The sequence below is a fragment of the Macaca fascicularis genome, chromosome X (assembly GCF_037993035.2).
Source record: "Macaca fascicularis isolate 582-1 chromosome X, T2T-MFA8v1.1".
NCBI lineage: Eukaryota > Metazoa > Chordata > Mammalia > Primates > Cercopithecidae > Macaca > Macaca fascicularis.
In genome coordinates, this window is record NC_088395.1 from 140,670,252 (window position 1) to 140,695,205 (window position 24,954).

A 24,954-nucleotide genomic window follows, 5' to 3' on the forward strand; every position below is an offset into this window, starting at 1 on the left:
GGAGAATACATGGGCCAGATTGGTAGGGATTTTGAATACCATCCTAAGAACAGCAAGAGATAATTGAGGGTTTTAAGCAAACAGAATGGCTTGTTGTAGGAATCCTGTTTGGTAATGATAGCAGGCTTGGACTAGAGTTGTAATTACGGGGTTGAGCAGAAGTAGACAAATTTAGGAAGAGTGTTTGAAGATAGAATTGATAGCACTTAGCAGGTGCATCCAGTATAGAGGTGAGGGAAAAGAGATATTAGAGATGACTCCAAGGTTTCTGGCATATGCAAATGGGTGACTGATGTTGCCATTTGCTTAGATAACAGGAGAGGTGAAGTAAGCTTTTGGGGAAAGTTGATGACTTAAGTTTGAAAGATCAAGTTTAAGATACCTATTGGCCGGGCGCGGTGGCTCAAGCCTGTAATCCCAGCACTTTAGGAGGCCGAGACGGGTGGATCACGAGGTCAGGAGATCGAGACCATCCTGGCTGACACGGTGAAACCCCGTCTCTACTAAAAAATACAAAAAACTAGCCGGGCGAGGTGGCGGGCGCCTGTAGTCCCAGGTACTCGGGAGGCTGAGGCAGGAGAATGGCGTGAACCCGGGAGGCGGAGCTTGCAGTGAGCTGAGATCCGGCCACTGCACTCCAGCCTGGGTGACAGAGCGAGACTCCGTCTCCAAAAAAAAAAAAAAAAAAAGATACCTGTGAGCTAGTTAAGTGGGGATATCAGAGAAGCAGATGGATTGATTATATGGTTCTTGTTCTCAGAATAGAGACCTTGGCTAGAGATAGAAATTTGCCAAGTGAGAGTATAAATAATTGCATCTTTGTGAGTGGAGTAAAAATCCCCTAAGGAGAGAGTTCAGAAGAGGAAAGGGCTTAGGACTGAGCCTTGAGGAACTTTTAACAATTAAAGGCTGGGTATAGAAGGATGGGCCTTCAAAGGGAGAGAGAAACAATGGCTAGAGAGGGAGGAGGAAAGTCAGATTAGTGTTACATCCTGGAAACCAAAGGAAGGAAGAGAGTAGTGTCTGAAGGAACCAAATGGTCAACTTGGTAGACTGTTGAAAAAGCATCCATTGGATTCAGTGACAACGGAGCCATGGGTGACCTTAGAAAATAGTTTGGATAAAGTAATAGGTGCAAAAGCCATATTGATATGCACCTCGGCAAATGGGAAGTGAGAAATTGGAGATTTGTGACATGGCATGTTACATACATGTCAAAATTCATAGAATGTACCACACTAAGAGTACCCTAATGTAAACTGTGGACTTCAGGTAATAATGATATGCCTATATTGGTTCATCCATTGTAACAAATGTACCACTCTGGTGTAGGATGTTAAGAGTAACACAGGTAAGCCTCCTAATAAGTTTGCTTGTAAAGGGGAGGGGAATAGTTAGAAGGAAGTTAAAGGGTGGCTTTTTTCCCTTGATTAATAGACTTTATTTTTAGAACAGTTTTAGGTTCATAGCAAAATTGAGCAGAAAGTACAGAGTTCCCATATATCTCCTGTTCCCCAACCCCTAACATACACACACACACACACACACACACACACATGCACACACACACACAGCCTACCCACTATTAACATCCCACACCAGACTGGGTGATACTGGCACATCATTATCACCCAAAGTCCATAGTTTAAGTTAGTGCACTCTTGGTGTGGTACATGCTATGGGTTTTGACATGTATATAATGACATGTACCTACCATTACAGTATCATACAGAATCATTTCATTGCCCTGAAAATCCCCTGTGCTCTACCTGTTCATCCCTTTTCCCTCCCAAACCTCTGGCAACCACTGATACTTTTACTGTCTCCATAGCTTTGCCTTTTCCAGGATGTCATGGTTGGAATCATACAGTGTATAGCTTTTTTCAGATTGGCCTCTTTCACTTAATTGCCTTTTATTTTTATTTATTATTTTGAGACAGAGTCTCACTCTATCACACAGGCTGGAGTCCAGTGGCTCAATCATGGCTCACTGCAGCCTCAGCCTCCCAGGCTCAAGTGATCCTCCCACCTCAGCCTCCTGAGTAGCTAGAACTACAGGCATGTGCCACCACACCTGGCTAATTTTTTTTTTTTTGGGTAGAAATGGGGTTTTGCCACATTGCCCAGGCTGGTCTCAAACTCCTGGGTTCAAGCAGTCCTCCACCTCAGCCTTTCAAAGTGCTGGGATTACAAGTGTGAGCCACCACTCCCAGCCTTTGGCTTTTTTTTTTTAAGGAGGAGAATTAATTGATTGATAGACACTTATGAGAAAGGATGCTTTGGGCAGGAAGAGATTGAAGGTAAAGGAAAAAGGATTCAGCACACAAGCAAAACAACTGGCCTGTGATAGGAGGGCATTTCCACTGTAGTAGGAGGGAACAAAGAGGATAAGTGGCTCCTATCTGGTCTGTCTTCTCTGTGAAGGAGAATGTAGCGAAAGGTGTGAGGGTTGGAAGCTGGAGGAAAGAGAACTATTTGAAAGAATAGCTCTGAAGACAGGGAGAGGAAGTTTGCTTGGAGAAATGTAAGGTTTCCAGAATAGGTTAAGGGCGCTGTTGAGGTTAGTACCTATGAGTTTATGCAGTGATTCCCATCAGTCAAGTGATGTGACTTTTCCACCAGTAATTCAGGATCCTGTATGTGCATAGAGAAAGTGGCTAGTAGGGTAAATAAAAATTGGGATCTTGCCAAGTGAGTTTAATGAAGTAAAGGGATATGGGAGTTTCAGATATTTGCAAGAGAGCAGTTTGAGTGAGATAGGGAGGGAAGTGATGGCAGGAGAACAAGAAACAAGAAGTCATCAATGGACTGGAGGTCCTAATAGGGTTGAAGAACAATGAGAATGAAAGTACTTAGGAAAACAAGCATTTGTGGTCCCAGAGTGTGACATAGGGATGTCAGAAATAGAACCATTTTATGTGATTATAAGGTTTTTGAGTATGGTAAATTGGGGAGAGTAATGCCCAATTTACCAGTACACCAACACTCCTCCTAGTATTATAAAGCCCTGTCTGTCCCTTTACTGATTGTCTTCTCTTCTTAACCACTGTTTTCCTCATCTTACCTTCTTCCTAGTTTATGCTCCATCTTCCTCCTCCTAAGTTCTCACATCATTTAACAGTGTGAAGTAGAAAGGATATCTGGACAGAAAGGATATCTGGACAGAAAGTCTGAAACTGCCCCACGAGGTCTTAACTTGTTTAACTTATTCACAAGGTGAAGTGTCCTCATGTATCAAATGAGACAAATTTTAGTTTTGGGGGAGTTGGGGAGGGCATAATTTAGTGACAGATATGTAACAAACATTAAAATACAGTGGTGACATCATGGCTGCATTTTACTCTTAAACCTTTCAGGAAAAAATGTGTATGGTTATTGAGAGAGAATGAATGATAAAGCAAATGTGGTAAAATATTATTTTTAGAATCTGAGTGAAGGGTATACAGGAATTTTTATGACAACTTTTTTTATAAGTCTGAAATTACTTAAAAAGATAAAGTGGTGATAAGTGTTAGAACTACAGTGACCCACAAAATCCCGTGCTTTCTGAGATGGTGTAAAGGAATCTTTTGTGCCTAACCTTGGAGGCTATAGTCTGTATTTTATTCAAGAACCTGGTGGATTCCCTAATGGACAGTTCTGAAACATTATATTAGAAATTGCTTGTCAAATGATATAACTCAGTTTATGTTTCAGGAAATAGGGTCACCATAGTTATGTTAAAAGTATCTTAAAAATGTTATAATTTATGTAGATTTGCAGCCTTTACCTGCTTTAATATTTACTTAGTGTTTTGTTTGTTTTTTGTTTGTTCGTTTGGTTGAGACAGAGTCTCATTCTGTTGCCCAGGCTAGAGTACAGTGGCACGATCTCAGCTCACTGCAACCTCTGCCTCCCTGGTTCAAGTGATTGTCCTGCCTCAGCCTCCCAAGTAGCTGGGATTACAGGCAAGCGCCACCGCGCCCAGCTAATTTTTCTATTTTTAGTAGAGGCAGGGTTTCACCATGTTGGCCAGGATGGTCTCAATCTCCTGACCTCGTGATCCACCCGCCTTGGCCTCCCAAAGTGGTGGGATTACAGGCGTGAGCCACTGCACCTGGCCACAGTTTGCATTACTTTTATTAAATAGAAATATAGGGAGATTTCGATGTTGGTATTAAGCTCTTTAAAAACCTTTTAAGTTGAGTAGCACTGAATAGACTTATGAAGTACTGGGAAGCAGTATTATATACTGGTTAAGAGTATTGGCTTTGAAATAAGGTCTGTATTTGAATCTTAGCTCTGCCACATCCTAGGCACATGATCTGGGGCAAATTACTTGATCTCTCTCAGAGGAGAGCGTTAGATATTGCATCTGTAAAATTTGTTTTGTTTTGTTTTGTTTTGTTTAAACCTACCTCATAGGATTATTCTAAGGATTAAGTGAAAAATAATGTGTGTACAACTCTAAACAATGGCTCAGTACAGGCATACCTTACTTTATTGCACTTCAGTTTATTGTGCTTCACAGATACTGCATTTTTTACAAATTGAAGATTTGTGGCAACCTTGCATTGAACAAGTCTGTTGGCATCATTTTTTCTGACAGGATGTGCTCACTTTGTTTCTGTCACATTTTGGCAATTCTCACAATATTTCAAACCTTTTCATTTTTTTTATCCGTTTTGGTGATCTATGATCAATAATCTTTGATATTGCTATTGCAAATTGTTTTGGGACATCATGAACCGTGCCCATGTAAGACAGTGAACTTAATTGATAAATGTGATGTGTGTTCTGGCTGCCTCCCCAACCAACCATTCTCCATCTCTCTCCCTCATTTTGGGCTTCCCTATTCTCTAAGACATAACAGTATTGAAATTAGACCAATTAATAACCCTCTAATGGCCTCTTAAGTGTTTAAGTAAAAGGGAGAGTTGTACTTTTCTCACTTTAAATTCAAAGCTGAAATTATTAAGCTTAGTGAGGAAGGCATGTTGAAAGCTGAGACAGGCCAAAAGCTAGGCCTCTTGTACCAAACAACCAAGTTGTGAATGCAAAAAAAAAAAGTTCTTGGAGGAAGTTAAAAGTGCTATTCTGGGGAACACACAAATGATAAGAAAGTGAAACAGCCCTATTGCTGATATGGGGAAAGTTTTGGTGGTCTGGATAGAAGATAAACCAGCCACAACATTCCCTTAAGCCAAAGCCTAATCTAGAGCAAGCCTCTAATTCTTCAATTCTATGAAGGCTGAGAGAGGTAAGGAATCTACAGAAGAAAAATTTGAAGCTAGCAGAGGTTGGTTCATCAGATTTAAGGAAAGAAGTCTCCATAACAATAAAGGTGCAAGGTGAAAGCAGCAAGTGCTGATGTAGAAATATAGTGAGTTATACAGAGGATCTAGCTAAGATCATTGGTGAAGTTGCCTACACAAAACAACAGATTTTTAATATCAATGAAACAGCCTTGTATTGGAGGAAGATGCCATCTAGGACATTTGTAGCTAGAGAGACGTCAATGCCTGGACTCAAAGCTTCAAAGTACAGACTGAGTCTTGTTAGGGGCTAATGCAGCTGGTGACTTTAAAGCCAATCCTCATTTACCATTTAAAAAATCCTAGGGCCCTCAGAATTACAATAAATCTACTCTGTTTATGCTCTATAAAATGAATGATAGCACATCTGTTTATAGCATGGTTTACTGAATATTTTAAGCCCACTCTTGATACCTACTGGTCAGAGAAAAAGATTCCTTTCAAAATATTACTGCTTATTGACAATGCATCTGGTCATCCAAGAGCTCTGACAGAGATCTACAAGGAGATGAATGTTGTCTTCGTGTCATGCTAGTACAGCATTAATTCTGCAGTCCGTAGAGCCCATGGACCAAGAAGTACTTTGGACTTTCAAGTCTTATTATTTAAGAAATACATTTCATAAGGCTGTAGCTGCCATACATAGTGATTTCTATGATTAATCTGGGCAAGGCAATTAAAAACCTTCTGGAAAGGATTCATCATTCTGGATGCCATTGAGAACATTTGTGATTCAAGGACAGAGGTCAAAATATTGACGTTAACAGGAATTTGGAAGAAGTTTATTCCAACCCTCACGGATGACTTTGAGAGGTGTAAGACTTCGGTGGAGGAAGTCACTGCAGATGTGGTAGAAATAGTAAGAGAACTAGAATTAGAAGTGGAGCCTGAAGATAGGACTGGATTGCTGTAATCTCATGATCAAACTTTAACAGATGAGGAGTTTGCTTCTTATGGATGAGCAAAGAAAGTAGTTTCTTGAGATAGAGTGTACTTCTGGTGATGATGCTGTGAACATTGTTGAAACGACAACAAAGTATTTAGAATATTCTGTAAACATGGTTGATAAAGCAGTGGCAGGGTTTGAGAGGATTGATTCTAATTTTGAAAGAATTTTTCCTGTGGGTAAAATGCTATCAAACAGCATCTCATTCTATAGAGAAATATTTCATAAAAGAAAGAGTCCATCAGTGCGGCAAACTTCAGTGTTGTCTTAATTTAAGGAATTTTCACAGCCACCCCATCCTTCAGCCATCCACCACCTTGATCAGTTAGCAGCCAACAGCATCAAGGCAAGACCCTTCACCAGCAAAAAGATTACAACTTACTGGAAAGCTCAGATGATTGTTAGCATTTATTTTTAGCAATAAAGTATTTTTAATGAAGGTACATATCTTTTTATATACATAATGCTATTATACACTTAGTAGACTACAATATAGTGTAAACATAACTTTTAAATGCACTGGGAAGCGAAAACATTCGTGTGATTTGCTTTACTGCGATATTTGCTTTACTGTGGTAGTCTGGAAGCAAACCCACGATATCTTGAAGATGTCTGTAAATACTGTGTTCTATATCATTATTATTCCTTTAAACTTCCACCTGCTTTTATCACCATCTTTTCATGTGCTCTTCCTTAGATGACAATGGAATTTAAATTCTTTGTACTTTAACTTGGAAAATTTTAGTAGTGTATTCATATTGTGGTCTTTGCACCGTGTAAAACTGACTCCATATTCTTTTTTTGTTTGTTTGTCTCATTCTGTCACCCAGGCTGGAGTGCAGTGGTGCGATCTCGGCTCACTGCAGCCTCCACCTCCCAGGTTCAAGCGATCCTCCCACCTCAGCCAAGTAGCTGGGATTACAGGCGCCCACCACCATGCCCAGATAATTTTTGTATTTTTAGTAGAGGCAGGGTTTTGCTACGTTGGCCAGGCTGGTCTCGAACTCCTGACCTCAGGTGATCTACCCGCCTCAGCCTCCCAAAGTGCTGGGATTATAGGCGTGAGCAACTGTGCCTGGCCTACTCCATATTCTTTCTGATTCACCCATGTGCAGAGTACTGTGTTAGGCATTGTGTATGCCCATGTTTGATTTAGCACATTGTACAAACTTTCATTATAGGAAATTTCAAACTTAAGCAAAAGTAGAAATAACAGCATAACGTTTCATCTTTACCCCCCACTCACTTTCTTCGTCTGGATTATTTTGAAGTAATCCCAGGCATCAGATTTCATTTTAGCACACTTAATTAATAATATATTTTGGGTGTATGCTACAAATTTGTATATCCATGTGTATGTATATGTGCATGTGTTTGTATATGCATGTGTATGTGTATATATATTATATACATATATATATGTATATAAATCATTTACCTGATACCTTTCCTGAAAAAGCAGGAAACTGAGTTCACAAATGACTCCGCACTTCCAGAGTAAATGCACATCATGTTTACACTGGAAAAAGCAGGACGAATGTCCTCCAGTTTTCCTTTTGCAGCAACTATGAAGATTCAAAGCAGAGGTGGTGATGCTTGCCTCAATCTTAATGCCTGTCCTTTTTGTTTGTTTCTTTTTTTTTTTTTTTTTTATAACTCTGACAAGCATTTATTGAGTGCCTGCAAGGTGTGAGCACCTTGGGGAATTTAAGAAAGAGTCCCCATGTGGACAAAGAGTTTACAGACTACACAAGATATGCCAAGAGTATTAACTAACAAATATAATTTTATAGTTTACAAAGCATTTTTCACAAGTAATTTCTTCAAGCAGCCTTGTAAGAAAGGTATTAACATTAGTCCCATTTGACACATGAGGACACTTGTGAATGGTAAGTAACTTAACCAAGTTAAGACCTAGTAAGTGGCAATTTCAGACGTTCTGTCCAGTTATCCTTCTACTTCACACTGTTAACTGATGGGAGAACTTAGGAGGAGGAAGGTGGAGCGTAAACCAGGAAGTTGTAAAATGAGGAAAACATTGGTTACTAAGAGAAGAGAATCAGGAAAGGGACAGACAGGGCTTTGCAGTACTAGGAAGAGAGTTGGTGTCCTGGTAAGTTGGGCATTCCCCTCCCCATAGGGGCCAGAAAAGAGCAGAAGGGTAATAGAGAGGGGCCTGGCCATTCTAAAGTGACACAGACATCTGCAAGCTGTGCTGATAAGAGGCTCGGAATGTTTGGTGGCTTGGGAAGGAGGACAACCCTGTTTTGTCACCTACTTTATCAGCCTGGATTTTTAGAAATTGCAGTTGTGAATACAAGTGTAAAATTTTACCTTTTATCGTATTTATTTTGAATAGGTACATGAACATTGTACAAAAATCAGGCTTTCCTGTCACCTGTGCCCTTGTATCCTTTTCTGAATTCTTCTGCTAAAAGCAAACACTACTATCTGTGAGTTTCTTGTGTTTCCTTCCAGACCAATTATGTGCATACATAAGCATAACTGTTCTTTTTCTAACATCCAGGAGCATATGGAAATGTGTATTTCCATGACAATGAATATTACTATTTTAAGAGCATCCTTGTAGTTATTCACTGACATATACGTATTTGTCCCAGCTCTGCCATTCTCTAGCTTTGTGACCTTGGGCAAAATTACTTAACCTTTCTAAACTTCCTTATCTGTAAAACAGGGTGGTGGGGGATGAAGGGGGGGTTGGGAAGATGACCGTTACAACTTTGTGGAGTGATTGTGAGGCTCAAATGAGATAATGCATATAAACCACATAGCGTATCTGGTATAGTGAAAACTCGAAAGCTCAGATGTTAGCTCTTACTATTCTATTACCAACTTATACACACGTATTTACAAATGAAAGCTGTTAAGATACTGTACAAGTGAGCAAAGATAAATGGAGAAAGATGTTCATCACATTTGTAACAGCAAAAACACTGAAAACTTACAAGTCATAACCATAGGGGGCTGGTTAAATATGATGGATTACTATTAGCTCTTACATGGAAGGAGGTAAATTGCTATATACTGACATGGAAAGTTGTCAAGCTATATTAAGCGGAAAAAGCAAGATGCAGAATAGTGTGCTTAGAATACCATTTTAAAAACGTGCATATGCAGAGAAAATAATAGCATTTACTGAAAGTGTCTTATATGCCAGGCACTGTTTTAAGTACTTTACATGCAGGAATTCATGTAATTAATTTAAGAACACCCTGAGGTAGGTTTCAGGTCCAAAGATACACAGTATGTGGAAGATCCAAGATTCAAACCCAGACTCTTATACACTGAGGTTGAGAAAAGAAGCAGTTAACAGTGCTTTCCTTGGTGGGAGGTCAGGAGGTTAGGGAGGGAAGCAGGTTAGGGAGCCCGAGGAGCCAGCTGGAAGCACAGAGCAGGTGGAAGTAGAAGGTGAAAGGAAGATTTTCACTTTTTTTTTTTTGAGACTTGCTCTGGCTCCCAGGCTGGAGTGCTATGGCGTGATCTCAGCTCACTGCAACCTCCGCCTCCTGGGTTCAAGTGATTCTTCTGCCTCAGCCTCCTGAGTAGCTGGGATTACAGGCGTGCACCACCACACCCAGCTAATTTTTGTATTTTTAGTAGAGACGGGGTTTCACCATGTTGGTCAGGCTGGTCTTGAACTCCTGACCTCAAACAGTCCACCTGCCTTGGCCTCCCAAAGTGCTGAGATTATAGGCGTGAGCCACTGTGCCCAGGCCTAAGGATTTATCTATTAATAAAATTGGTTATATCTGTTTTTTCATGATTACAAATAATACTGCAACACCTTCCCTTATACATAATATACTTATGTACTTATACGAGTGACTCTATGAGATGAAAGTCTTAGAAATGGGATTGCCAAGTCAAAGGGTCTATGCATTTAACGTGGGGAATGATTACTGTCATGTTGCTTCTGAAACTGTTTACCTAGTTTATGTTCCCACCAACAGCGTCAAATTCCCATACCTGTGCTAGGTGTAAGTCTTTTTGTCTGATTATTTCATTTAATTTTAATTTCCATTTTCACTGGTGAGGTTGGGCATCTGTTCATGTTTTTTTGTCATTTATATTTCTTTTGTGAATTGCGTTTTCCTGTTCTTTGTGCATTTTTCTCTTAGAGTTTGTCTTTTTAAAATTGATATGCAGGTGTTCTCTATAATATAGATATTCTGTCACTATATGCAAATGATCTTCCAATTTATTTATTTATTATTATTATTATTTTTTAGACAGAGTTTCGCTCTTGTCACCAGGCTGGAGTGCAGTGGCGCGATCTTGGCTCACTGTAACCTCCGCCTCCCAAGTTCAAGCGATTCTCCTGCCTCAGCCTACCGAATAGCTGGGATTACAGGCACCCTGCCACCACGCCCAGCTAATTTTTGTATTCTTAGTAGAGACGGGGTTTCGCCATGTTGGCCAGGCTGGCCTCAAACTCCTGACCTCAGGTGATCTGCCCACCTCGGCCTCCCAAAGCGCCGGGGTTACAGGCCTGAGCCACCGCGCCGGGCCCAATGTATTTCTTTTAACTTAGTTTATGGTGCCTTTAGCTGTACAAAAGTTACTAATTTTTAGTCAAATCTCCCAGTCTTTTCCTTTAGGGCTTCTTACATGTCCTGATCCAAGATTATTTTTTAAAATTCTCCTCTATTTTCTCCTATTGCATTAATAGTTTACTTTACAATTAGATTTTTAATCCATCTGAACTTTTTCATATAGTATGATGTATCCATTTTTAAAAGATGGATAGCCAGTTGTGCTGTTATGTCTTTTCTACTCACCTGAAATGCCGCCATTACCATACTTTCAATTTTCATGTGCATGTGCGTCTGTTTTCAAACTTGGAGATTCTCTTCCACTGGTATGTGTCTATTCTTGTGCCAGTGGTTTAACTGCTATTGCTTTATAGTATATTTTGATATCTTCTTTTCAAAAAGATACTCTTGTGTATTCTTTTTTTCATCTTGTGTATTCTCGTCCATTTTCCAGAAGACCACAGAATCAACTTTAAGTTTCATTTCATAAAGTCAGATTAGTGAGAGCTGATTTTCTGTCTATCATGTTCATTCAGAAACATAGTCTCTCTCTCCATTTAGGGGCACTTGTTTTATATTTTCTTTCTAACACATATTTTGTTGGGTTTATTGTACCTTTTTTTTTTTAACTTGTATTTTAGATTCAGGGGGTACACGCTCAGGTTTGTTACCTGAGTATATTATGTGATACTGAGGTTTGGCGTATGAATGATGCCATTACCCAGGTACTGGGCATAGTACCCAATAGTTAGTTTTTCAACCCTTGCCCTTGTCCCTCTCTCCTCCCTCTAGTAGTCCCCAGTTTCTATTACTGCCATTTCCATGTCCATGAGAACCCAGTGTTTAGCTCCCACTTATAAGTGAGAGCATGTTGTATTTGGTTTTCTGTTCCTGCTATATCCTTATTGCCACAAAGGACATTATTTCATTCTTTATTATGGCTACAGGGTATTCCATGTAGCAGGGCATTCCACTCCAAACCACATTTTCTTTATCCAGTCCACTGTTGATGGACACCTAGGTTGATTCCTTGTCTTTGCTATTATGAATAGTGCTGTGGTGAACATACCAGTGCATGTGTCTTTTTGGTGGAATGATTTGTTTCCTTTTGAATATATACCCAGTAATGGTGGTGTTGGGTCAAATAGTAGTTCCGTTTTATGTTCTTTGAGAAATTTCCAAACTGCTTTCCCCAGTGGCTGAGCTAATTTACATTCCCACCAACAGTGTATAAACGTTCCCTTTACTCCACAGCCTCACTAGCATCTATTGTTTTTTGACTCTTTAATAATAGCCATCCTGACTGATGTGAGATGGTATCTCATTGTGGTTTTTATTTTAGCTTTTAATAACTATTTAAAGTCTGCTGTTTTGATAGGTGAAAATGATATATCACTTAATTTGCACTTTGGTTCTGGAGAAGTTAAATATTTTTAAACTGTGCTTATTAACTACTTATATTCTGAGAATTATCTGATTATATCCTTGATCTATTTTTCCATTTGGGTCTTAATCTTGTATGAGTTTATCATGTCATAACGATACTAATTCTTTGTCAGAGGTACAGCAGAAGCAGATATTTTTCCAGTTTTATTTTATTTTATTTTATTTTATTTTATTTTTGAGACAGAGTCTTGCTTTGTCACCCAGGCTGGAGTACAGTGGCATGATCTCGGCTCACTGCAACCTCTGCCTCCTGAGTTCAAGTGATTCTCCTGCCTCAGCCTCCCTAGTAGCTGGGTTAACAGGCACATGACACCATACCCAGCTAATTTTTTTTGGAGTTTTAGTAGAGATGGGTTTTCACCTTGTTGGCCAGCCTGGCCTCGAACTCCTGACCTCAAGTGATCCAACCACCTTGGCCACCATGCCCGGCCTTTTTCCAGTTTATTGTCTGCCTTTTAATTTGCCACTTTTTTTTTTTTTTTTTGAGACGGAGTCTCACTTTGTCGCCCAGGCTGGAGTGCAGTGGTGTGCTCTTGGCTCACTGCAAGCTCCGGCTCCCAGGTTCATGCCATTTTCCGTCTCTGCCTCCCGAGTAGCTGGGATTACTGGCATGCGCCACCATGCCCAGCTAGTTTTGTGTTTTTAGTAGATACAGGTTTCTCCATGTTAGTCAGGAGGGTCTCGAACTCCCAATCTCAGGTGATCTGCCCACCTTGGCCTCCCAAAGTGCTGGGATTACAGGCGTGAGCCACCGCACCCGGCCCAAATTTATCACTTTTTAATTTATACTTTTCAGAAGTTCGAAAGTCTAATATAGTTAAATATATGAATTTTTCGTGACTTTTACTATTGATTTTAAAGTTGTTAAAAATTTTTGTGGAATGATTTCATATTTAGAACAAATATGCCATGTGGGAAACTAATCATGTTGGCTTGATCATGGAATCAGTTCTTAAGTAATTTTTATAGATGTTTAATAATGTTATTTATTAAACATCTTATTTGTTTATTAATGTTATTTGTTAAACAACTATTAAATGTTATTTAATAGTGTTATGTATGGTGTTAGTGATGCTTATTTTCATAATAGATAACTGAATATATTATATGTGTATACATATGTATAAAACTGAATGTTTTATATATACATACACATAGATGTCTTAGAATGATTGAAACGGTTACAATTTTTCATTTTGAGAAATTTTAATATTTGGCAAGTGCAAGTAATTCTTTTTTGAGATGGAGTCTTGCTTTGTCACCCAGGCTGGACGTGCAGTGGCACAATCTTGGCTCAGTGCAACCTCTGCCTCCCGGGTTCAAGTGATTCTTCTGCCTCAGCCTCCCAATTAGGTGGGACTACAGGCGCACACCACCACGCCCAGCTAATTTTTTGTATTTTTAGTAGAGATGGGGTTTCACCATATTGGCCAGGCTGGTCTTGAACTCCTGACCTCGTGATCTGTCCGCCTCGGTCTCCCAAAGTGCTGGGATTACAGGTGTGAGCCACCGTGTCCAGCCAAGTGCAAGTGATTCTGACAGCTTTTAGTGAAATTCCCTGTATTAAAGATTGTCAATTTGAATATTTAAATTAAGTAGTATATTCTGACATGAAATTTGCTATTGTGTTAAGGAGAGAAAACATCTTTAATTGACTTCTCTGTCTTCACAGGAAGTTATTCACATGAATTTATGTTGTTGCCTATAAAACACTATCCAATAACTTTTACCTTTTCCCCTTAACTCCCTCAGGTCCTACCACAGCTCTGTGAAGTTGCACTCATGTATATTGTTATTAACTGTTTTGCAAACAACCTAATACTTGTAGTTCCCTTAGTTTATATATATTCAGGTATACCAACTGAATTGCCCTTTTCTTATAATAAATGTACTTTCGTTTCTAATAAACAACCTTCGAAGTAGTAGGAAAGATATTAACATCTGAGCATAGGAGTTGATATGGTTTCTCATTGAGAAATTAGTCTCTAGAATTATAATCAGTAACATGGTAAAGGAAAAAATGGTGAAGATATTAGAGCCGTACCTAAAACTTTCCATAGTTTGACCTTATGGCAAGTGAACATTTGGTTTTTATTACCCTTTTAAACACTAAATATTAATACATTATCTTATACAGAGGCCCTCAATAAATAAAATATTTATAGTAAACTACTGATGAAACACCTTTCATTATGGTAGAAATTCTTTTCAGATTACTGAGAAATGCAGTTCTCAAATTTCTGCGTCAGTTTTGCTTAATTCATTAAAGCATATGCAACTAACTAGCAACATACTTCTTTTACTGCTTGTATTAGAAATTCTTTTTGTACTTAATATTTGTTTAATTACTTGATCCATTAGTTCAATTGTAAATGACTTCCTTGTTGAATTTATTCATTCAGTTTTCATGATAGTTTGAAGAGTAATCTAGACCAATGTTATCCAATAGAACTTTTTTTGTGACAGTGACACTGTATATGTGCTGTCTAATACAGTTGCAACTAGCCGCATATAGCTAATAAGCTCTTGCAGTGCAGTCAGTGTGCCTATGAGACTGAAGTTTTAATTGTATTTAATTATAACTGACTTAATTTTTTTAAGCCACATGTTGCTAGTGGCTACCACATTGGATAGCACAAATATATCTACTTTATTTTCATTTAGTTTTCCAAGTTACAATAAGTGTATTTTCTAGGTAAGTGTTCTACTTTTACAAACTCTTTGAAACCTATGGTAAAAAAAAAAAAATACAAAAGCAAACTCTAAAAATTAATTTACTAAACTATTTGTATTTGATTTTTATTGCATTTATCTGAAACATTGGATTGCTATATTGAGCATACCACAGACCATTTCTCCTCATTTCTGGAGACAGTTTCATTCTAAGAAGAAACATATGTCCTAAAGACCCATGAACTAATACTTATTTTGAGATTGGTCCATAAAAGGTTTTTGTTCATTTTTAAGCAGCTGATTTAGAGGAAAGTTTTAATGAACACGAACTGGAGCCCTCATCACCTAAAAGTAAAAAGAAAAGTCGCAAAGGAAGGCCAAGAAAAACTAATTTTAAAGGACTGTCAGAAGATACCAGGTCCACATCCTCCCATGGAACAGACGAAATGGAAAGTAGTTCCTATGTAAGTAAAAAAAACTGTTGGATTCTTACTTTTTGTTGCACCATGAATATTTCATTTAAACTATAGGTGAAGTTCATCATTTGAAATGTTAAATAAGCTTGAAATACTGATAGCATATTTTCATGATTTTTTTTTAAGTTCTTTTTTTCTTTTACATTTGCAGAGAGATAGGTCTCCACACAGAAGCAGCCCTAGTGACACCAGGCCTAAATGTGGATTTTGCCATGTAGGGGAGGAAGAAAATGAAGCACGAGGAAAACTGCATATATTTAATGCCAAGAAGGCAGCTGCCCATTATAAGTGCATGGTAACCATGGTTCTTTTAAGCCCAATTTTGTTTTTTTGTTCGTTTGTTTGTTTTTTGTTTCCCCTGTGATCTAAAAGCCCAAGTGATTTTTTAAAAATCATTTAGCTAGTAACCAAAAAACTTCCCCCACAAGTATTAGTATTTTAGAGTTATGAATAGTATATCTTATAATCCCAAATCTTAATAAAATTTAGATTTTGTTAAATTATAGCCTTTATGTTTTAGTAGGATTTGAAGTAATTCTAATTATAGTTACTGTAGTTAGGATAATCTGTAATTAATTATTTCATAACTGTAAAAATTTTGTCTTTATAAGCATGTCATGAAATATATTTTAGACTTTTACTATAACCTAATAATTATCTCTGTTGTACTTAACACACTGTATTACAGTTATTCATTTATGAACTTATCTTCCCTAACAGACTCTTAAATTCCTTGAAGATAAGAATAAGTTTTTATCTTGACATCCTTAGATCCATGCCTGACTTACAGTATACATAAATATCTTTGACTTAGAGTGTATTGAATGACTCATCCCATTGATAAGGTTTTTAAAATTACATTATTTATGTCACAGGTTCTTAACCAGAGTACATATCATATTTACCTGGTGAGCTTTTTCCAAAATACGTGCATCTAGGAACCCTGTGGAATAGATCTCATATGTGTCTAGTTTGAAAAACAAAATCCCCCAAGTGATTCTGATCTGCATCTATGGTTGAAATTTGCCAATTTAAACTGTTTTTTAAAACTTTGTGGAAATGTAAAATAGTTGAGAATAGAGTGACATTGTTGAAATTTTCATTGCTTGAAGCGATTTAATCTTGGCTTCACACTGGCAATCTTCATTTTTATTTCAATGTCCATAATTTTGGCTGTATTTTAATCAGACATGTAAATATATTAAAAATATTTGAGCAGATACTTGATTATTAAGGAAAGATTATCTTTCTTCGGAAATTAAATATAACACACTTGTTACCACATTTAATGTTTTCCTCATAAGGATTCTGAATGTTAATATTCCTGCATTTTTCTTCTCTAGTTGTTTTCTTCTGGCACAGTCCAGCTCACAACAACCTCAAGAGCAGAATTTGGAGACTTTGATATTAAAACTGTACTTCAGGAGATTAAGCGAGGAAAAAGAATGGTCTGTAGTTTTTATATTTGTTATGCAACATTACACTTGACTTGCTGCTTTAAATTTAGAGTACATCCCAAATTTATCCAGTCATCAGAAAATTTAATATAAAGTAGTTCATATGTTAAAGCAAAGTATATTGACTTATTTGTAATATAATAAAGGATGTTGATGTTACTGAAACTTATTTTTCTTTCTATGTAACTTCATTACTTAAGAGGATTATACTGAGATTTATATACATTTCAAGGCATTTGCAAGCCTTTAACAAAATAAATGAAGATACGAATGTGACAAACTTTATTAAGTTTAAAATGTTACATTGTGTAAGCTTGCTTAAAGGAAATTTTTTTCAGGGCTTTCTTTTTAAAGTACACATACACAGGACTGCCTCTTAAAATGTTTGTCATAGCGTTAAAAGTTTTTTAAATAAAATAATATAAAATACACCTTAGTCTCATGTTGTTAAACATACTGAATTACCAACAAGTAGCTCTAAGAAATATTGGCATCTTTATTGATCACTTACTCCTTTATAGCTTATGAATGCTATAATAATATCAGTTGTCTCTAGAAATTAATTTTTAAATTTTTTGTTGGGAAATTTTCAAACATACCACAATTGGAAAGCCTAGTAACACGTATCTGTCCATCATCTTGCTTCATCAATTACCAAAATTTGTGGCACTTGTTTCATATAGGCCTTCTTTGTTGTTGTTGTTTTGAGACAGAGTCTCACTGTCGCCCAGGCTGGGGTGCGGTGGCGTGATCTTGGCTCACTGTAACCTCTGCCTCCCGGGTTCAGGTGATTCCCGTGCTTCAGCTTCCCAAGTAGCTGGGATTACAAACATGCACCACCACACCTGGATATTTTTGTATTTTTAGTAGAGACAGGGTTTCATTATGTTGGCCAGGCTTCTCATGAACTCCTGACCTCATGCAATCCACCCGCCTCGGCTTCCCAAAGTGCTGGGATTACAGGCGTGAGCATCCAGCTGAAAAGGAAACTTTCATAACAGAGCCTGTGGTACTGAAAAAAGGAAAAACCACTTTATTGTATTATTCAGAGCAGTGTTGTATAATACAGCTAAAGTTCAAATAGGTGACTAAGATAGCAATTCAATTATCTTGCCAACTTATTGTTTACCTCTGCACCATTGAGGGTTGGGGTAAACACTAACCTAGCATTTCCCCCAAGTGTGCTCTAAAGGAAGTTAGTTCATCAAGATGTTCCCCCACCCCTCCAGAGATAAAAGGGCATCTAGATTTCAATAAACTTGAAAACTGTTTACTCTGTGCCCCCACCCTTGGAGAAAAGGCTGTGAGAAGTCCTGCAATAAAGTGATCTGCTTAACCTATCCTTTCTCAAACTTATTTGACTTGAAACCCCTTTTTCAACAGTTACCTTTTAATCTCCGAACATTCTTCAGGCAAGGCTTATCTAGGCCAAACTGAGAAGTCTTGAAAAGATTTCAGCCCCTTTAGTCGCCCTCTGCACTTTTGTCTACTGGTAGTGATTCTTCTGTGGGGGAACTGCTTTTCTGGTTTCTTATTCTTTCCCCTAATCATAATAGGAAAGGATCTGATCTTAGGGAGGGAAAGAAACCAACCACTAAAATATACAACATCATTTTTTTGTGTATTTGGCAGTATTGAGGAGAGTCTTATCTACATTTAGATGTCAGACCTGGGATGGTCAGTAGTTTTTGTAACAAGCCGGCAGTTTATAAATGTTAAATAATAGAAACATCAGGGGATGGCAATATTAGAGGGCTTATCAAAGTATGGTTTCAGTTGCAGCGTTATTTCAGTTATATGCTACGTGATAATTTCAGTGTATTCTTTTTCAATAGAAAATGGCTGCTGTTTTCTTGAAATACTGCTTACGATTATTTCTCTTTCCTTATACAGAAATGTACACTTTGCAGTCAGCCTGGTGCTACTATTGGATGTGAAATAAAAGCCTGTGTTAAGACTTACCATTACCACTGTGGAGTACAAGACAAAGCTAAATACATTGAAAATATGTCACGAGGAATTTACAAGTAAGAAAACAACAATTGTCTATTTCCCTAAACATGTTAGTAAGTAACTGTCCTTAAATAGATGACATTAGTTTACTCAATCTCTATTCTTAGGTGATATTTAGTTAAGTATAGAATAGAATACTGAGCACATTGTGTAAGGAATGAGTACTACAATTGGCATTTTCCTCTGACTACATATCCCTGGATTAGCATTCATCCATCCAATGTTAGTTATGCTTCCTGTGTGCCAGCCATTGTGCTTGAAGCTGGGCATATAACAGTGATCAAAACTACATATGCTGGGCCGGGTGTGGTGGCTCACATCTGTAATCCCAGCACTTTGGGAGGCCAAGGCAGGTGGATCACCTGAGGTCAGGAGTTCGAGACCAGCCTGACCAACATGGTGAAACCCCGTCTCTACTAAAATACAAAAATTACCCAGGTGTGGTGGCAGGCACCTGTAATCCCAGCTACTCGGGAGGCTGAGGCAGGAGAATCGCTTGAACCCAGGAGGGAGAGGTTGCAGTGAGCCAAGATTGTGCCATTGCACTCCAGCCTGGGCAACAAGAAGCTTACAATCTATTGGGAGAGACCTATTATTTAAGTGGCCAGACAAATATGCAATTACAACATAGCAGCATAAGTGTTCCAGAGAAGTTACAAAGTGTTATGAGAGCATGTAAGAAGGAAGAGGTAACCTAGTCTGTAGTGGGGAGTCTTTAAGAATTTTCTGAAGGAAATAGTGCTCAGCTTTAAGCTGAGATATTAAGGACAAAGGTGAGCCTTGGTTGGGAGAGGTATTCTGGGCAGAGAGAACAACATATGCAAGTGCCCTGGGTGAGACACAAGCAGAGGTGGAAATGGGGAGATGTGTTAGGAGGCTAGTGCTGGTGGTCCAGGTGAGAATTATTGGTAGCTTAGAATAGGATGTGATAGATAGAAGGCAAAAGGTTCTCTTGAGAAGATGGTGAAAAAATAAAGTTTGAAGATTTGGGTTTGGGGGTCACCCTCTTTTTTATGGGTCTTCCACTTACCTGTGCTGCCTTGGGCTAGGTGGTGTTAATGTAATGGTTCCATTTGTTTAATCAACTGGAGTATAAGTTGGCAGGGACTCCTGAAGTTTTTATTTGCTGTCCAGAGTTGTAAAGCACTTCCTTACTCTCACATGCCTAGAATGCAATAAACCAATAACTTCCGGGTCTAGTATTCTGTGTAAAAGACAATGTGCACAAGCAGTCACCAAGCCATTTGGGTGCTTACATAAGGTGCTATGCTATATAATAAAATTTGCTAAATTCTGTTTAATAATCAAGGCACAAATGTTTTCAAGGGAGTTCTATAAAGCCTTTAAGGAACAAATAATCCCAATGTTATTTAAGAGATCCAGCACGTAGCAAGAGATGGAAAACTTACTGCTTCATTCTGTAAAGCTTACGTAACTGTGGTACCAAACCTAACAAAGATACGTTAAAAGACAGACAAACCAACTGTAGACCAGTCTCCCTTTTTTTGCTTTGAGACAGGATCTGACTCTGTTGTCCAGGCTGGAGTGCAGTAGTGTGATCATGACTCACTACAGCCTTGACCTCCTGGCCTCACGTGATCCTCCCACCTCAGCCTCCCAAGTAGCTGGGACTATAGCCAAGCTAATTTTTTTAATTTTTTTTTTTTTTTTTTTGAGGAGGAGTCTTGTTATGTTGCCCAGACTGGTCTCAAACTCCTGGGCTCAAGTGATCTCCCTGCTTCAGTCTCCCAAAGTGCTAGGATTACAGGCATGAGCCATGCCCAGCCACAATTTCACTTTTATAAATATACAAAAATTTTAAATAAAATATTAGTAAATCAAATCCAGGTCTGTATTCTAAGAATTGAAAGACTGTTCAGGCTGGGCACAGTGGCTCACACTTATAATCTCAACACTTTGGGAGGCTTAGGTGGGAGGATTGCTTGAGGCCAGGAGTTCCAGATCAGTGCAGGCAACAAAGCGAGACTCTCGTCTCTAATAGAAAGAAAAAAGACTGTTCAAAATTAGGAAATATATTAATATAATTTGTTAGAGTAAATAAAAATCTTATCACCTTCCTTATAGATGGTGAAAAGACATTTGATAACATTCAACATCAGTTTCTGAATTTTAAAGTAACAAGTGCTCTTGGTAAGCTAGGAATCTTAATAGGTGTTTATGAGAAAAACAACAGCAAATAGCTTATTTGTTGTTAAAGTAAAGGAGCAATGGTTCTTAACCAGGAGTGAACCTCAGAATCACTGTGGTGTGGATAAGACCCTCTTTTAAAATGTTCATGCCTGAGCCCTACCCGTAGAGATTTAAATTTAGTAGGTCTGGGTTGGGGCCCAAACCATGCACTTTTATGACTCCCCAAGTGATTCTTATGTTCATCTCTAATTGAAAACCATTAGACTATACTTTAATTCAGATTAGGAAGAAGACAAAGATGCCAACTACTAGCATGACTTTTAACATTCTTCTAGAGGGTTAAGCTGATGCAAGACAAAAAGAAAGAGGCCCAGTGCAGTGGCTCACGTCTATAATCCCACACTTGGGGAGGCCGAAGCAAGAGGATTGCTTGAGGCCAGGAATTCGAGACCAACCTGGGCAACACAGTAAGACCCATCTCTACACAACATTTAAAAATTAGCCACGCAAAGTGGCACACGCCTGTAGCCCCAGCTACACAGGAGGCCCACACTGGAGAATTGCTTGAGCCCTGGAAGTAGAAACCAGCCCGGGCAACATAGTGAGACCCTGTCTCAACTTAAAAAATAAGGCCAGGCGCAGTGGCTCACGCCTGTAATCCCAACACTTTGGGAGGCTGAGGCTGGCAGATCATGAGGTCAGGAGTTTGAGACCAGCCTCGAGATTGCCCCACTGCACTCCAGCCTGGGTAACAGAGCTAAACTCCATCTCAAATAAAAATAAATAAAAGTGTGTAATAAAATGATCAATATTTGTTACTTATATCATTGTCTACCAAGAAAATTCAAAGGAATCAACTTTGAATTTATTAAAATTAGTAAGAGCTCAGTAAGATTGCTGAATGTGAGATGACTTTTAAAAAGCAATTCCAGTAATAACTAGTTAGAATATGTAAACGAAAATCGTCTGCCATACCCCGCCAAACACACATACACTAAAGATGAATTTTTTCCATTTAAAAAAAGCACACACAGCTGCATCTGAGAGAGCAAGTTATGTTTGGAAATAAAATATTTCTTTTCTCTTTTTAAAAAAAAAAAAAAAAGCACACACACAAAGCTTTGTTTTGGGGTGTGGGTCGGGAGACAGGGTCTCACTCTGTTACCCAGGCTGGAGTGCCACTGCATGATCATGGCTCACTGCAGCCTCGACCTCCTGGGCTCAGGTGATCCTCCCACCTCAGCCTCCCGAGTAGCTGGGACTGCAGGTACACGTGACCATGCCTGGCTAATTTTTGCTATTTTTTGTAGAGACAAGGTTTCACCATGTTGTCCAGGCTGGTCTCAAACTCCTGGACACAAGTGATCCACCCACCTGCGCCTCCCAAAGTGCTGGGATTACAGCTGTGAGCCACCATACCTGGTCAAAAATTGCATTTTACAAAGGACTGAAATGAGTGGTGAAATGTATTATGTTCCTTGATAGAAAACTCAGCTTCGAAAGACACCTATTCTCACCAAATGTATAGATTTGGTATAATTTTGATCAAATCCAAATTTTTTGACAGTTTTATTTGAAAGGCTAAATGTGATATAATTTTCACTTGTAATGGTTGTGTTTACCTTATATAACAGAAAAAAAAAATAGCAGCTTAACAAGAGAGAGGGTTGCTTTCTCACCTAAAAGATATGCAGAGAAAAGCAATCCAGATGTGGTAGGCAATTTTTCAGTGTCGTCAAAGACCCACATCACCATCCTTCTGCTCACCCCTCCTTAAGGTCTCCTTCCACATATGTGTGTGTATGTTTTTGTGTACGTAGAAAAATCTCTAGAAACGTATTCAACAAGCTTAACGGTTATATTACTTCTCATTAGTTACATAGGGATGGAGGAGAAGAGGCAAGTTTATATTCTCCATGATAGGATTCTGTAGTGTTTGAATATCTTCATGAGCAGTATATTATTATTAAAGTAGCCATTAACATTTTAAAATAACAGGCTGATTTTAAATATCCAAAATCAGATTATATGGAGAACTATTATATTTAAAATGTAACTTTTAGATGCTTTTATTATAATAGTTTTAAATGGAAAATATTTCCATTTTCATTTTGGAAGAAAAATGGAAATATAGATGAGAAAAAATACTTAATGTCAACTTTAATTCTACCACGCAGAGGTAATAATTTTAAATCTTTTGGAATGTTTTCTCTTAGACGTTTATGTGATTATGTGCATGTATTTATAAAAACAAGATTTTCTGCTGTTCTGCCTATGGGGCAGCCATCCTTTTATTCCTTTGCTTTCTTAAAAAAAAGATTTTCTTATCTATGCCGTTTTATAATCTCTTTTCCACTTATCTGAGACATTTTTGTGTGACATTAATCAATTTTACATCTTAGTTTTTTTTGGTTTTTGGGTTTTTTTTTTTTTTGAGACACTCTCACTCTGTCACCTAGGCTGGAGTGCAATGGTGCGATTACAACCCCTTGCAGCCTCAACCTCCCAGGCTCAGGTGGTCCTCTCACCTCAGCCTCCCAAGTAGCTGGGACCTCAAGGGCACCCCATTATACCCAGCTGATTTTTTTTGTACAGACGACATTTCACCATGTTGCCCAGTCTGGTCTCAAACTCCTGGGCTCAAGCGATCCACCCGCCCCAGCCTCCCAAAATGCTGGGATTACAGCATGAGCCATTGTGCCCAGCCTACATCTATTTTAATGATTGCATGGTATTCCATTATATAGGTATATCAGTTTATTCTATTGGTTCCTTTTTCAGACGTCTAGGTTGTTTTTGCTTTTTAGCTATTAGACAACCATATTTCAGTGACCCTCTCAAAACAAAAATATTTGTACTTGGATCCATAATGATTTGAATTGCTCTTTTATTTTTTTCCTATTGAGATTTGTTTCTGCAATCCACTTGTAATGTAGATTCCAGATAGAGACCATTGAGTTCAAATGAGAACCCATATAGGTGGGTAGTTTGGCGAGAGAAGAAGGGACAAATAGGAGGAAATACAGGGAGGAATATTTCTGAATGAAATGGCTTCCCTGGCCGGGTGCGGTGGCTCACGCCTGTAATCCCAGCACTTTGGGAGGCCAAGGCAGGCGGATCACGAGGTCAGGAGATCGAGACCATCCTGGCTGACACGGTGAAACCCTGTCTCTACTAAAACTTCAAAAAATTTGCCAGGCGCAGTGGTGGGCGCCTGTAGTCCCCAGCTACTCGGGAGGCTGAGGCAGGCGGAGCTTGCAGTGAGCCGAGATCGTGCCACTGCACTCCAGCCTGGGGCGACAGAGCAAGACTCCGTCTCCAAAAAAAAAAAAAAAAAAGAAATGGCTTCCCTGTCTCCTAACTATGGCTTTTCTTCCTTACCAGCCCTTTCTGGGTCCTGACGGTATTCCTATTCGAAAGACGAGGGAGGGGTACATAATAATTGTTATTTATGTTTATCCTGTATTTATTGTATTTATTGTATTTTTAACCATTTAAATATGGATTCTTTTAAAATGTCAGCCTCCCACCATAAAAAATGGAGTTCTGGCCGGGCGCGGTGGCTCATGCCTGTAATCCCAGCACTTTGGGAGGCCGAGGCGGGTGGATCATGAGGTCAGGAGATCGAGACCATCCTGGCTAACACAGTGAAACCCCATCTCTACTAAAAATACAAAAAGTTAGCCAGGCATGGTGGTGGGCGCCGGTAGTCCCAGCTACTCAGGAGGCTGAGACAGGAGAATGGTGTGAACCAGGAGGCGGAGCTTGCAGTGAGCCCAGATGGTGCCACTGTACTCCAGCCTGGGCGAAAGAACGAGACTCCGTCTCAAAAAAAAAAAAAAAAAAAAAAAAAAAAACAGAGTTCTGTGACAGCAGGGACCTTGTTTGACCAGTTGACACCTGTGACCTTGGCACCTAGACTAGTGAAGGCCATATAAGGGCCTA

General features: G+C 38.8%; 1 protein-coding gene across 4 annotated transcripts in view; it reads left to right on the plus strand.

Moving 5' to 3' along the window:
* The window catches only part of PHF6 (PHD finger protein 6), a 55,747-nt gene that overhangs the window by 24,390 nt on the left and 6,403 nt on the right, over positions 1-24,954 (plus strand). For 2 of the 4 annotated variants that reach the window (XM_005594615.4, XM_005594616.4), the window contains exons 6-9: positions 15,207-15,376; positions 15,540-15,683; positions 16,732-16,836; positions 18,739-18,872. In XM_005594615.4, the coding sequence (XP_005594672.1) occupies positions 15,207-15,376; positions 15,540-15,683; positions 16,732-16,836; positions 18,739-18,872 (553 nt within the window). The remainder of the gene's footprint in view (positions 1-15,206; positions 15,377-15,539; positions 15,684-16,731; positions 16,837-18,738; positions 18,873-24,954) is intronic. The other 2 variants (XM_005594617.4, XM_074029756.1) reach the window with 1 other exon arrangement.